The sequence below is a fragment of the Anser anser genome (assembly GCF_964211835.1).
Source record: "Anser anser genome assembly, chromosome: 5".
Taxonomy (NCBI): domain Eukaryota; kingdom Metazoa; phylum Chordata; class Aves; order Anseriformes; family Anatidae; genus Anser; species Anser anser.
In genome coordinates, this window is record NC_139725.1 from 32976267 (window position 1) to 32992392 (window position 16126).

The following is a 16126-nucleotide window of genomic DNA, read 5'->3' on the forward strand; positions in this document are numbered from 1 at the left end:
GCTAAGATAAAAGCATGGTTACACACTGGGCTATTTGCTAAGTAGCTTGAGTAAGTGAAGACAGAAAAAGAAAGAAGACAGGAACTCAGACAATGCTACAGAAAGTTTCTGTAGTCACCCTAGAGGTGTCTCTTTTCAAGCAACCTGGTGCATGCATGGCTGTGGTGATGGTTGTACTGCCAACCTGCAGAGGATCTTGTGCCACAGCTGGATCAAAACTGGGCCTTTGGAAGGCGATAATAGAAACTCACAACTGCCTTCCTGGTCTTGGCACAGCGCTGACACTGGGCCTGGACATGGCAGTTGTCAAAGTACTTTAAAATCTTCAATTTCGTATCCCAGCTAGGAGTACATTTGCATGATGCTCCTAAGTAGGCCACGTTCACCAAAAGGCATCTAGAGGAATGCACTACAGACTTTAAGTGACTGGATCATTGGCCCTGCTGAGGCCACTCAGATGAAGAAAAGTGCCCTGCTTTGGAGGCATAATACCACAGAATCCCACATCATTAGGTGTCTTGAATACACCTAATGGAAATGGGACCATTGTTCTTCCAGACATGAGGTTTATTTCTGTCATAGGCAACGTATCATTGTAATGCTTATTTCAAGTTACTTGCTCCTAACTCTAACAAAGAATTAAGCTTCCCAGCCTAAGCTAGTCAGTAAAATATTCAGCACATTTAAAAGATATTCTGATCATCCTGAATGAACACACATGCACAGACAATAATAATTTTAATTAAGGAAAGTATTTCCTTCTTTTTTCAAATTGGAACATTTCTTTTTGATTTCATTTTGAGTGTTTTATCTTTTTTTTTTTTCATACTAGCTTGGCGTGTCAGCAATAATAAGCATAAACAACAACCAGCCCTGCTATAACTAATAAATTAAAACAAGACCACACACTGTTGGAAGTTTTCCAGTACTTTTAATGGCAGTTTAAATTACATACTGACTGAAATATCATATCTATTTGTCTAAACCAGAGTATCCCACTACACTCTAAGAAATAATTTGACAGTATTATTTTCAAAGCTAGCACCATGATCAGTTTTCTTGACACTGAAATGATTATCTTCAGAGATATTAGGAGCTGGGGAAGGTGGAACCCCTCCACAGAAGCAGTCACTACACTTAACCTGAAATTCTTTTACAATGGGGTGGAGACTATTGGGTATTTTTATTAGAAATGAGACTTGCTTTCATTCAGCTTCATTCAATTTTGTTTAGAGGTAAATGATGTTACATCAGATGTATACCATTTTAACTGTGAATTAGCACATTCAAATAAAGGCTTAATATTAAATATTATGATGCCAATTTTAAAGTTACATCCTTTAAAAAAAAAATCAGGTTGATATTCAAGAGTCACCTAAGCAGAGAAACCTTGTTGGTAAACCTACAAAATCACAAATTACACTGTCTCTTGGATTCTTAACAGTTGATTGAAACACCTTTTGTATAAAAATGCAAGACATTTGTGGAAAAAGAAGCATTCCTATTATATTTTTCTCCAATTTAAAACTGAAATATTTAAAACATTCTGAGTTTAACACATTATAGACATTACAAGTTCCAGTGAGGACACTTCCAAATTACTCCAGTTGCCCACTGAAATAATTTGACTTTAATTTTCCCATGCAAATAGTTATTTAACATGGAAGTACCAACTGCAATGCTCAGTCAGCATTCCTAGTAGGTTTCATTAACATGAAATATTGGATTCTGTAGCCAATTACAGGGCTGACTGTTTTTAATTAATATGTTAATTCTATGTTGTTTTGTAATCAACTTCGCCTTGCTCAATAGAAGCCCAAATCATTCTCAGAGTTTGCCTTCACTGAGAGAAATGGATGTTCGTATATAATTTGCTCTGAACCTTATGTGATGAAAATTTCATAATTTCTTACAAAAAAAGGTGCATCTGCAGTTCATTATCAGAGTAGTCTCAGTTGTGATAGGTGTCATGCTTTTTCACCTTCTCCCACTAGAGCCAGAGAGCCTCCTGCCTCCTTCCTTTCCCTTCCAACAGCAAGCAGTTCGCTTTAAAATGTCAACATCTTCCTGCCAAAGGAAACATCACCCGAGATGACTATCCATTACTTCAGAGTTGGTGCAGCATCATCCTTGTGTTGTTGCAGGGGAAAAGATAAACAGGTTGAGACAGGTAAAGGTAGCCACGACAAACCCTATGGGCTGTGAAAATTCCCTGGGGAAGCCTGAAGCCATCCTGCTCCCTCCCAAGGCTGCAGTTACTCCAGCCTGCAGTAACCATTCAGAATTGGGCTAATTCTCTTTTTCATCAGAAAAAGGCTGAGCTCATTTTCTTCTACAATGGTCCAGAGCAGCCTACTGGGTTCTGATTTGGGTGGTCTAAAATAACATCCTTGCCCAAAAGTGTTGGCACTCCAGAATACCCTTCTAGAGAAAAATATGTGTGGTTAGAGATACCATTTGTGATTTCCATATAATCAGACACAATGAGTAATACTGTGATTAATGCAAATTGATAAGCACAGGCATCATATCCAGACAGCTCTCGACAGTCTTGCAGCTCTACTGATCTTGCTCCTTTCAGATCACTTCCTTGTCGGAAACACAGTTTCCTGTATAGGCACACAGAGAGTAACTAATCCCCTCTGGAAATATCCAGAGTCAAATGTAGCTTCCCAGAAGCACATCATTCTATTTTTGCCTAGAAATACAATCATCCTTACTTGCTGGAAAATTAATAGTGCCAAACTGAGGCCAACGATAGAGTGCAGGAGTCAGCTACCTGTGTATATTTGCATCCTAGACAAAACTACTCCAGACCAATAAATAGTGGCATGTCCAGACTCCCAGAAAGTAGGCTAAAAAGTGCACACACAAAAAAATCTTTCCACTTGATAGCATTTAGCATTAAACTACACTTCCGTACTCCGAAAGCAAGTTTTAGGGGAGCAATTTCAGGTCTAAAATAGAGAAAAGTTGATAAACAGGAGATAAAATTAGCATGGAAGAATTGCTACAGTTGCATGAAACCTTAGACAAACTGAAAATTCACATCCGTTGCCAACCTCTCAATGATTGTAATAATATACATTTGCTGGCCTACTGTCTGGCTTCCAGAGAATAGTCATATGCCTGTCAGCTTCAGGAGGACACATAATTAGCCTTCTCTCCTGTTTACAGGTAGTTAGTCACTTCAGGGTTTCATGCCAAAAAGACAACTTCGACAGTATATGAGCTTCTCAAATCTCATTAATAAAAAGTCTACTGAGACTGTCTTTGGATGGCAGTGAAAGAAGCAAAACCTACTGAGAGCTCCACATCCTTGATTCCACTCCATATTGCCCCACCATGCTGCTCCATGAACAAGGCCTCATGGCTACCTTCACTAGGAAGTTATTCTTCTGGACGAGTAGTTTCTGCAGAGCCTGGCAACCTGGGAACCTCCTCCCATCACCACATGTTGGAAGTCTGACTGGCACCTCAGTGTTGCACTTCCCCTGCCCCAAAACTAAGTAGTTCCCTAAGCAGAGTTACCACCATGGAATAACAACAGGTTATATGAAGAGTTTTCTATGAAGAGTTTGCTCCACGTCTTTTGGCATTCTGCAAATAGCTTTAGGGTTATCACCTGGCTTTATCAGTATCTTTTAGGCATAACTAATTACCTGCTTTCACGCATTACTTTTTCTTTCCCCAGTGGCGTACTAGAAGCAGTACAATATCTTATGTAGAAGAACTCACAACAAATATAATAACTTGGCATATTATCATCATTTATTTTAACTTAGATACTGACGATTTGGTTCAAATACAATTTGGATACAATCTATTAAATTAAGGTTAAAGCTATAAGCTTAAAATAAAAAAAAAAAAAGCTTCATGACCTTCATGACCAGCCTGGTTCCAAAACACTCTCTTCCACATAGATTCTTTAATTGCCAATGTGGGCTGGGTTTATTAGCCACTCTATCAATGAAAATACTGCTTGTAGTTTGGCCTTCTACCCAGATGCCTATTTCCATTAAAATTAGAGGAATGCAAAATTTTGGTGGGACAACCAACTAACTGAAGAAATACGCAAAACTAGGAGAGGGGATAGAAGGAACAAACATGAGCATGTAAGCCTCATTTTCCTTGGGAATCACAATTATCCAAGATCTTATCCTTGGAAGTTGAACCATTGATAAGTAAATCTAATTTGCTTTATGAACATTCACTGTAATTTAATGTTATCACTGATGGAGCGTTTGAAGAGTCATTGTAGATTTGGGATGCGTCCCCTCTTTATACTCTCTCAGTCATCTCTTCACATGTATAAGTGGGTTGCTCGAGGCATTGTATTGGCAGATTTTTTGAGTATCTTACCACAGAAAAAAATATTTCCTTGTTCATAAAATAAAACTAAAGACCAATTATTCTTGTCTGAGCAAAAGAAAAGACACTGTTATGAAAATTAAAAGCATCCCCTGCAAGTTCCAAATGCATATTGTTCATCTTGGTAGCATATTTAAATAGTAAAAACCTAACTGGGAGACTTTTATTAGGTCTTCCTAGATAGCATGAAGTATCCACACTTTCCAATTTGAATTTTTAATTTAAAAGAAAAATAAACCCACAAAACCACTAGAGTCTGATTTCTGTCCCTATTTACCCATTTAAATATACCAAAAAATGCATTTGCCTGACAGCTACCTACATTACTGAATGAATATTCTTTCTTGGGAATAGAAGCTTTCTGACCTGCAGCTACGCTTGAACTCTAACATTTTGGCAGTGCTGCCTATCAAGCAGGATTATGCCTAAACTCAGAGAACAGCAGTTGCAGCATTAGGATCAAATGTAAGAACCGTCTCTGTGAGACTTTCTAGGTAAAATTTTATCTACGCTATCTACCTGTCTTTCAGATCCAGTGTTATTTTATTAGATACAAAATAGATACGTAAAATTGATAGATAATATTTATATCTAAGACGGATACATAGCTCCGGATCTAACAGGTAAGTAGACAGATTAAATACAAATTTTATCCAGAGAGTACTTTGCATTTACAGTTTATATTCTTTGCCCTGAGCACCAAATGTTTGAATATTTTTACCATAGCATTCAGTCTGTCTATTTAAGCTACTGACAGCTGAATCTTTAACTTCACCTGCAAATATTACTGCCTATGGTAAATATTCTTCAATCTTAACGATTAATAATTCTCCATGCGCCATATCATGTAACATTGTTTTCCACTATATCTAAACCCCAGGAATGCCCATATTCATTTTATTTGCTGTAAAATTTGACATAGAGTTTGATACACAAAGAATGTTTCATTTGCAAATTATTCACATCTTCCATTTCAGACACGGCATCCACTACCTTTTAAAGATACTCGAGAACATAACTCTCAGCCGATAATTCTGTTCATTTATACGAAAAACTATCAGCTAAAATCTCTGAATGAACTTACTATTGGAAAACTCAAGTCCAAACAAGAAATACTTCCACTAGAATCACACTCACTGTAAACATGAAAGATAGCTAAATCAGCTCATTAGAACTCCCCCCTGCAGCTAAAGTAATATAAATTGTGCTTTGTTGCTAGAAAAAGGTGTTTGGTTTTTGTGTTGTTTTTTTTTTGTTGTTTGGTTGGGTTTTTTCAGCTTGGGCAAGCAATGAACATGTGCTATCCTGAGAAAAGCATGCAGTAGGACTAAAGCACTTTCGTTTTGCAGTGAGGTAAACTCAAGGCCAGCCCTTTTCCTTCCTGGTGTTCACTCCAGCATGTACACCTTAAGACAGAAGAAAAGGAAAGCATTTTCACTGTGTTTTTGCTTAAGCTAGCTCATGTATTAAATATGGAGAGGTAAAAGAGGAAAATAGGAAATTTACAAAGCTCAAGATAACCCTGCTACATCACACCAGCAGCAGATTTCCTTTGCATCTCAACAGACACAGGGGGAGAGTTTGCTCACAAGAGCTGGAGACAGAGTTCCCAATAACAAGGTGTCAGGCCACAACAGAGTGGACCTGCAATTCTCTTACCTTGGCTGGTGGGCTCCCCATGGCTCACAAGATGGCGACAGCAGCAGAAAACCCAATTTGGATAACAGATCTGTCAGCTGACAAACACGCTCACAGCTTGTTGTTGCTGCTGAAACAACCTGAAGGACACATATAATTTATACAGGCGCTGAGCTCCACCCTCTGCCTCCTCTGTGTGGAGAAGAGATTCTGCCTACGTCTGACAGGGAGATCTGCAATGTCAGAGGTGAGAGGAAAGCTGCAGTAATCACATCTTTGCTTGTCACTTTACCTCTTATGATTTGTTATTGCCCCAATATTGTCCTGCCAGGTTTATGGGTAGATTCTGCCATGTTTGGAAAGTCCCCCTTTGCCCCCATTTCTTCCATCCAGTCAGTAGCTGATTTTTCTGTATCTTTTAAGTTCTTCCACATAATACTCAAAGGGAAAAAAATGAAGGGAGACGATAGCCAAAATTCATCTATTAAAATTTCTGTTGGGAAACCAATCCATTTCTGAAGGGCCCTTTTCAACTCTTCCTACAGCAGGGACTTGTTTTAATATATTATTGGGAATTGTTCTGCAAACCAGTAAATCAAGCCTCCTTATTTTGAAGTACCTAGTGGATGACTACCTGGCCAGCACAGTGGTGCTGGTGGAACTGAGATAAATATTGACAGGGAAAGGGAAAGCTGTATACATCTTCTGGCCTTTACTCCTTTAGAAGCTTCTTATAAAAAGGACGTGTCAACTTGACATCTCCCAGCTTCTCATTCTACCCCCCATCACCTTACCAGTGACAGTGGTGGGTCCTGAAACATCCTCAGGAGATGCCTCAGACACAGCTTCCTCCGCCTCTCCCATTCCTCCTGTGGACTGCTGGTAGACAATCTGTGGGCTGCCTGTCAGGACACTGCTCCAGGCAATCAGTTCCGGCTGTACCATAATCCACATTTGCAATTTCATGGTGGATGTCCTGCAGATCCAAGCTGGGAAAACGCCTGGGGGACACCATAAGCTTGCAGTAAATACATGCTCACCTGAACACAGCAATATCAGTCAGAAGAAGAGATACGACCAGGCCTCACTAAACAAACAGTAGACACCTAATACTGATTGAAGGGGAGAGGGTCAAGAGTTAATTTTCATCAAATAGCAGCTATGAGTTTGGTTTGGGGCAAGATAAGAAAAAATGAACTGTAACCAAAATAACTGTTTAGGAAAAATAGGTTTACCTGAAATCTTTGGCATTATTTATTACCTGAAATTCACATATGTACTGTCAATCATGTTCAAACCACTTTTTAAATCGTTCCACCAAATAAATAAATAAATAATTGTAAAAATATTTTTTAAAATCACCAATTTAAAATCAGTTCTAGTCAGATGCTCCTGGGGTTATGCAAGTTATAACCAACAGCTCAAACTGACTTTTCAGGAGGAAGATTCTCCTGTGACTGGTGATGTAGCCAGTATGCTAGACCTCAGGACTGGATGTAGGATTGATTATCCAAGCAGCAGAGTGGGAACTTGAGTACTTGGTTATGGTGGCATCTTTGAAATACCAGAAAGAAAGATATCTGAAATAAAGGTCTGCTATGTATGTACATTAAATCAACAGACAGCTACAAAGCTCCCAGAAAAATAAGCAAAACTCATCAGAAAGCAAGCTGGGGTTCAGATCAATTAACCATGCAAGTCTTGTGCCCCTGCAGTAACACTTTAAACAGCTTCACCTGGGCATGTGTACTGCAGTAGTCACGACTGCAGTGCAAACATAATTGTCTGTACTTCCTCGGACACAGGAATTGGTAGCGTCCCTTTTCCACAGATTATAAAAAAAGTGAAGGAAAAGAGAGAAAAATCTATTATCCAGAAAGGAGTTTTGGTTTTCCTCCTCCATAGTACTGTTCCAGCTTTGATCACGGTTTCTGCTGCTGTAATTGAATTGAGAGACCAAAATAGTAGGCTGACAAATTTGCCTCCTAGAGAGAAGGCAAATGGAAAAACAGCCAGAGAAAAGTGAACTCCACTCGAAGAGGGGTATGTCTGCTTGGAAACGGAGCAACATATTAAAAACAGAACAGCTGCAGCAGGGAGACCCAGGCCTTAATGGAACAGGAAAGAAGTAAAAAAAAAAAAGCTCCTAAATGTCTTCAAATCAAGGTGCAAAAGTTATTTTGGAGAGCTATGGAACTAATTTTTCCAATAGCCCCTCCAAGAAGTTAATGTTTCCAGTAAATCAGCAAGGCCAAAATGCATAAAACATTTTGTGTTGCTTGTCAACAAGCACACTGACAAGTACCACATCCATTTCCTCCTGGACATGGGGGAGATGGGCTACGTGATGTCAGGCCTTACTACAGACACAAAAAATGTACAGGATGGGGAAAGCAAGACAAAGAAAGTCAACTGCATAAAGAAGGAAGAACAAATCTAAAAGGTTAAATCCAAAGCAAAGAGGGCACAGCACAAATAGCAGGCAACAGAAGTGAAAATGCTTCATACACAACCTGTTGGCACTCGGATCATGCATACAAGAGACCATATGAAACAGAATCAGAATGGAAGGAATGCAGACCTATGCTGTTCCCAGCATGCAAAAAACAAAAGCTAATAAATTAATGTTCAGCTTCACGCAACTTATCCAGTGGGCTGCTCACTAAGCCTGTTGTAAGAAGCTACTCACAGTCACAGCTAGACTGTCAGAAACCAAGCTGTAGAATGATAGCAACTCAAAATGGCTCTGTTTTGGATTATCCTAAACTTAAAAGCTAATTGGGACAGAGCTTACAAAAGGTGCTGAAGCCTCACTGAGTGTTTTTCATTATTTATCCCAGCAATGGCAACAGCAGAGAAAAATTTCTCACGAGAACATCTCAGCTTTGGTGTACAAAAAATACCCTCAGCAGAGCACCGCCTTCATAGTCCTTCAGTGTTGATCGTAACTGCATCTCAAGCAAGGATGGCAATTACTGAGACTCTCTCCTACAGAAATATCTCTCTTATGATTATGCTTGAGAACATCTCTTTATTCATCTCATTAAAGCTGTTAAATAGAGCTAAGTGATGGATCTTCCTAGGGCTAGCTGCTGTGACACCACCAAGGAGATGGAGGTGGAAGAACGTAGCTTTGTGGAGACTTCTTGTTGTACCAGACAGTGGCAGTGTGAGATGACAGCCACTTTCTCCTTGCCTCATAAATCAGCTCCTGCCTTGTTCAGCTCAGTGGCTGGGTTAGGAAAAGTATAGTAATCTGAGGAAATAATTGTTTATAGTCAAATTAACAAAAAAAAAATTCAAAATGTCCTCAGAAATTGGAGAAAAAGACATGTTTTTTCTCAAGCTCATCCCCAAACTGTTTTTTCATATAGTGGTTATTGAACCACTAAAACAAATAATTTGCACAAAAAATCCTCTTATTAAAATATATCTCCGTTTTTCAATTCAACATTGCCATGTGAAACTAGAAGCTAAATCAAAGCTTCAGAAATGCCAGACTTTGAGACCATTCAAGACTGAAAAAATCCATTTTGAAATACAAGCTAAGTTTCACTGTTCCCTCCTCCCACAATTCTGTCTGAGCAAAACAACACACCTAATCTGAAATTATTTCAGATCTTTGAATGCTTTCCAACCATCCATTTTCAGCACACCTAATGCTAATTAGAACAAAATACCAGGTTGTCTTTCTGAACAGCAGTCAGGTGATAGCAGCATTAATAAATGAACAGTCTTTCTGGCCATCAAGATCTAAACCTGTTTCAGAAAAGTAAAAGGTGCTATATCCTCTTACCCATCTCCTGAACCACTGCAATTTTAAATAAAGATATCATACAGTAAAACCAGTATCTCTGGCTCTTTATCTTGACCACGGTAAGAGAACTAATAATTTCCTTAGATATTTTGCAGGTGTGGGTGTACCTATGGTGAGATGGTGATCTTTGTAGCTTCAAGATGGGAGGAAATTGATTATTATTTATCTGGGGTATCTGAGGACTGGAGTGCTATCTTTCCAAGATACGTCAATGTAAAACCACACGTTGAAATCCACTGTGTTTAAGTTTAGAAATTGTTCTTTTGTTTTAAACCAAGTTATTACAGAGCATCTAATTGAAATAATTGAGTAAGATATTTCAATGTAATTCCACTCAAGCCAGTTTCTGAGACCTTTATCTTCAGATCTTATTCAAATAGTCTGACACTGATGTCAGTACGAAATTGCTTGAGTAAAGACCTCAGAAGAGTTAGGTAAGCATTACACTTCACCACTTGGCTGACAGGAAGAACTGACTTATGTTTATGGTATTTAGTTTCAAATCATCAAGAGGAGGGTTTCTTTTCTAGTTGCCACCAGCCCCTTCTATTTTTTGAATAGTCACTTTTTCAGAATCAAGGGAGTAACACTTATTTTCTCCTACTGTTTTTCAACTTCTATGACTCTAAGTTCTTTGGGACAAGACAAGACACTAAGGAAATGTTTGCTACTTAATGGTATTATGCTGGCCAAGAGTAATTAAAAACCAAAGATTACTGTGATCTTATGACACACATAGCACTACTTCCTTTCTAACTCTGCTGCTGTGTCAAATCCTTATTAAGTCCTGTACATGAATTTTTTCAAGGTTCTACCTTTACCCAAGCGCAGCCCTTAGACGTTGGCTCAGAAAGGGCTAGAAGATATACAAGGACTAATTTAAAATAACACGCAAGTCATCAAGGGTTCAGTTCACTCCTGGCACTAATTACCCTCCAATAGCCCTCCAAAATTAACAAGACTAAGGACAATAGCAGGTATCCTCAGTCTGTCATTCTGTAGGTTACTACAGGTAATGGCTAGACTCTTTAAACACAGCTGGCAGCAGCCAAACTATGTCCTAGGTTAACTAGTCCAGATGACTTTAGTGGCATGCAAATGTAAGAAAAACACCCCAATCTGATCTTAGAGACAGAGCAAAGAAACAGTAACAGCCAATTCAGGGTGATCTGAATAGATTAAAGTGTATCGCCACTAACTTTGGAAACAACTGCAAAGCCCTTTGTAGCAAGCATACTGATCACAAAGAAGTCAGTACTGGCACAGAATCGTTGGTAAATATTGGAAAATGCTCAAGTCATAGAAATATCTGAGAGTGAGGTTTTGTTTTGCAATAAAACTTGCCTAAGAGCTAGTTAGCACTAAAAGAGCAGGTCTGTCTCCCATCCCAGTCTGGAGCTTACAGAGCTCTGCCCCTGTCCCAGTGTAAGCTCTAGTACCCTTCTGGCCAAATGCTAAGGTCATTTAAGGAGGTGAAGCAATAGAAAATTACTTTTTTTTTTTTTCCTGAGGAGTTGCTGCCCTTTCTTAGTGGCATGCAGGCATTACTTCAGCTTAATTGGAACATAAAAACTCACCTTAAGTTCAGTAGTGGGAATCTGATCATGGGCAAATAACATGGTCTATGAGATCTGCCTAAAGCATCAAGATTCACAGGAAAATGAGTATCAGAAGTGGAAAAGACATTAGACAATTCAGTGCACGCCCCTGCAAGTAGATCATTACAATTTATCGCCCCCAAGTCTCAGAAAGTCATAGGGCTTTTCCCTACCTCTTCGGATGGTTCTTCCGAGGTTACTGCAAGGTTGTTAAAACTGCAAAGGGAATTTTCCCCTTCCTTTACTTATGTTCATCATTGTATCTTATTTATTTACTTATTTATTACTAAATTTCTATACATCAACCACACTGTGGGAGCAATTTAAAACAGAATAACCAGAGTTTGACTGAAAATATTAGAGCTATTAGAGTTTATGAGCCTTGCAAGCTCATTCACAGCAATAAAGATCCCCTTGACTCACTTCTGGTGGACTGCAACTTCTAAGAGCAGAAGACTACTTACTTCAAGAGGACTTCATGGGCTCTGCAGAGTCATGGGGATTTAATACAGAAGCTCCTTCTGCATTGATACTTATCCCTAGAGAAAATATTTCAAAGACAAAAATTAGATGTGTGGCTGTTCTTCCAGTCCACTTGTGCCATTCTTGTGACAAAAAGAAGTCAGAAAATTTTCCTAATATTGCAACTGGAGATTCACTTTGCTGAGATTATTACTCTCAGCTTTATGAAAGCTGCTTTCTGTCACCTGCTCCCCTTAGTCCAGCGCAGAAGGCAGGTCACTGTGAGGATAGAGTCTGGCACTTGGAACACGCCGAGCTTCTCAGTTCATGTTAGGAAAGCTAGTCTGCCCTGTGCCAAGGCAGAGTCATCCATGGAGCCCGATACTATCTCTGAATGTCTTTATGCATGCATATTACGTCTGCTTTAATTTTTCTGTTTCAGCAGCACATAAAACTTAACACTTGATTGCAATTCTAAATGCTGTCGTTCTAGTGGAAAAGTAATTTTCACAGGCCCAGCTCTTTTTTAACTTCTTAATTCATGTAATACTGTGGGACTTCTGAAGCTCTTGAGAGTTCTGTACATTGCTTTTTGAAAGCTGAGAACCCAGAATAGTTCAAAGCTCCTACCAAAGTCAATAGAAATTTATAGCCTCAGAGAACTAGGGTGTTTTTAACATTAGGCCCCCAACATTCATGGTTTATGTGGCAGGTGAGACATGATACGGCCAACATGCCAGAAAACTTGTGTAGATCATGAGTTACTGAGTCTGTTCAGAGCAGAAAATTAACAAAAGCTACCTAAACTGCCTCCTTTCCCAAATGATCCAGAACTATGTGCCAAAGGTCCAAAATTAGGTCTCCTTGCCTTAGCCAGGGAGAGCCCACATTGGAAGAGATACATTCACTCAGAGATTCTAGCTTCCAGGGGCAGAGATATGATAGAAGACTAGATTTCAGATGGTGACCTCTCCCATAAATACCTCCAGGAATCAAGCCTCACCCACAGCCTACCAATGCAACGGAGCACAAACCAGTAATGGTGCCGCCTTTGCAACAAGAGCAGCTTGTATCCTACAATCTCTCCCAATGCAATAGATATGTTGCAAAGCAGCAGAGACCCTCACCTTGTATGATTCAAACCCACTAATTGCTGGTCTTCCTTTCTGTGTACTCACACACATACTGACTGCATTTGTCAGCCAAGTACTGGCAAGCAAGTTGTGAACCGCAAAAAGCCAAAATGCCCCGTGACTTGCCTGTACCAGCGCCGGGAACTGGAATGTTCATCTCTCAGAGGAAATCATGTTGGCACACTTCCCCTCACCCTTCCCAAAAAGGTTTCACTCCCGTGTATAGAAATAATATATTTTGAAACATTTCTGGGCTGATGCCTCAGTTCCCATGCCAGGACTCTGCCTACATTGCTGTTTCACCGCTATGTGGGTGGACAGGCAGTCACCTGGGTGGGCTAAGATCTTTGAAGCTACAGGATCTGGCAAGCTGGAAGCAAAGTATTTGGCCAATAGTTGAAGGACTTCAAATGGGCAGCTCGCTCAATTGCTGACCAGCCTAGGGGATAGCTCCTGGTAACTGGGAGAAGCCAGCAGTGTCATGGCATCACAGAATGGTGGGTAGCCAGTGGAACAGGCCAGGTGGGTCCAGAAAATTTACGAAAGCATGACAACTTTCCAAGCAGGTTTCCATGAAGCTGGAGAACCAGCCAACCCAGCAATACAAAATCCAATCAACATTTTCAAAAGAATAAGTGTTGCATCAGAAAACTTATGATCAGCTCTATTCATCGAACATCACTTCCTCTCGCATGCTAAAACTGTGAATGGGAAGTACCTGGCTGTTGTTAACACACCTTGTATTTCTTCCTCCTCCTCAGACTTGATACACAAGCGGCTGACAACATGGACAGATATGTGGAGCACAGAATGGATTGTGCAACAGCTGCATGCTCTTGCTTACAGGAAAAAGAGGAGAGAGGAAGTGAGAAATAAAAATGGCAATGCTCCCCCCACACTCCATCTGAATACTCCTCAGTTCTGTCCTAAGTTCTCCACACATCTTAGACAAGTTAGCAAACAATTTGTACAGTGAAATGAAAGTAGCAACAACCAGTTCACCTGAGACTTGGGAAACTGGAGCAACTCAGAGGATGGACAAACTAGAAATACAAAGAAAAATTATAATGATTCTGTCATTACAGAATATTACAGGTCCTTCCTCTAAACAATTATCATTTGAAAACATCCTTTTTAGACATCTCCCATTTATGAATCCAAACACTGTACACTGATGTTCTGAGAAACTTAGTGTATTCCCCAGAAAGCATCAGTATCATAGGAGACATCACTTTATAGATGGTCCAAAGAGCACCAAAATATCCAGCAAGAGCATGGGTCAGAAATGCGTCCCACCCTCTACATTCATATTTGAAGATGCTTTTTGTACCACATAGAACATTGTCCAGACTTATGTGGCTCTGAATCAAATTAAATGAATGCTTGTATTACATTATTACAGATGCAGCTAAATGTTGTTCACTTGTCCCCAGCAAAACAACCTTCAAGTCTGTGGGGAATAACCTGGGAGTCACAAAGTTAATTAGTAGTTTTACCTGGCACCAGGGACAGTCTGTAAGAAGTTGTGACCAGGGCAGTTTAATTTTAATTCAATATACTACTCATGTACTATAAAGCATATGTTAATAACTTAAACAGAATATATTATGGCATCCATTACAAAACCACGAAGCAAAGGTAGTGTAAAGCTATTTGAGGCTTTCCTAAACATGAACAGAATTCTACAGTTGTCTATTAACTGCCTCTTTTATACCTAACATTTTGAAAGAACTGTACAGGTGAACCCATGCCAACCCATTTCAAGCTCTAGAGACAGGAACATGTGTTTGGTTGTGATCATTCTAGCTTCACTGCCTTCCTCCTCACACATGTAATCCTCATCATTATGTGGCCTGTCTGCGTTAGGACAGTATTTAACATAAAACATGCTGATGACAGAGCATCTCTGCATTTCTACTGCTACCTGTGTGATGCCGACCACAAGCAAAATTCTCATCTCTTACAAAATGCCTCTCAGTCCCTCACTTCTCCAGATTATTTAGGAGAACTAGTTAAAATTCAGCCCAAAACCGACCTACAATAAAATTCTGAAACTTCAAAGTTGTCTGCAGTTGAAACAAGTGCTGAAAAGATTCACAGACATCTTCCTGATCTGCAGCTACTTATAATTCATCAGTAGTTTTTGTGGTTAGACAGTATCAGCCTTTCTACTGTCCATTTAGCAGCTATCTCACGCATTTAAAAAGTTGAAAGTTTTGATCCTCTTAGATACTTGCATGTGTTTCTCTCATGAATAGTTTACCTGATATTTGTAGTATTCACAGTTATAATTCACTTTCCACCTCAGGTGCATAAGTGTTTGACAAATTGGAGCACAACTAAACAATAGACAAAGGAGTATCACAGAAATCATTATTCCAGACTCCCCTCTCTGCCCCCAACAAAATCACAACACATCACATTCTATTAGTAGGCTTAATTATTGTTTAACTCCTGTCCTTTCACTTCTATTTTCTCATTTGTGTTGGTGTTTGCGTTGGTGTTCATGTAACCTCTTTAGATTGCATTTTTTTTCTGAGCAACAGCTTATCTGGGAGCTTTTATTGCTTTTAGCAAATGGGGCTCACTTCTCTTTTGACTTTTCTCAGTGTCATAAATGACAATAAATTCTATTTCTGATCCCTGAAACCTGTGCTATAGCTAAACTATGTATTTTCCCTCCTACACCTTCCTTTCACATTGTGACCCCTGACTTTTCTCAGCCTCCACACCACATTTCCCTCCTACATGATCGCTAAATTTAAACTAAGACTGGATGATTGTCTTTTATGTGTAGTTCAGTCAGACAAGTAGGGCTTGATTCAGGAATTACAGAGATAAATGCATGCATTGTATAGGTCAGACTAAATAACCAGCTATGGTTATGGCTATGGCCACAGCTTTAAAAATGCCTTTTTCCTCCATGCACCAAGCCTTTCGTTCTATCAACATATATCAAGAGTCCGTGGTTTACTGGTAACCACAGGCAGTGATGGTGAATTTGCTTTATAAGAAAGGTTTCACAAAGAGACAAGCTGTTCCCATTATTTCAAGGAGTCTCTCTCTGCAGTCTAACACTGTCAGAATCCCAATGCCCAATGTAGTGC

General features: G+C 39.5%; 1 protein-coding gene across 17 annotated transcripts in view; it reads right to left on the bottom strand.

Moving 5' to 3' along the window:
* The window catches only part of PLA2G4B (phospholipase A2 group IVB), a 52051-nt gene that overhangs the window by 24672 nt on the left and 11253 nt on the right, over positions 1-16126 (bottom strand). For 10 of the 17 annotated variants that reach the window (XR_014584794.1, XM_083837279.1, XM_083837277.1 and 7 more), the window contains 5 exons: positions 13757-13858; positions 11889-11963; positions 11404-11461; positions 6804-7010; positions 6031-6242 (listed from right to left, as the gene is read on the bottom strand). Coding sequence is in view for 16 of the 17 variants with exons in the window: in XM_083837279.1 (XP_083693405.1) it covers positions 6031-6051 (21 nt within the window). In the remaining variant the exon portion in view is untranslated. The remainder of the gene's footprint in view (positions 1-6030; positions 6243-6803; positions 7011-11403; positions 11462-11888; positions 11964-13756; positions 13859-16126) is intronic. The other 7 variants (XM_083837264.1, XM_083837266.1, XM_083837263.1 and 4 more) reach the window with 4 other exon arrangements.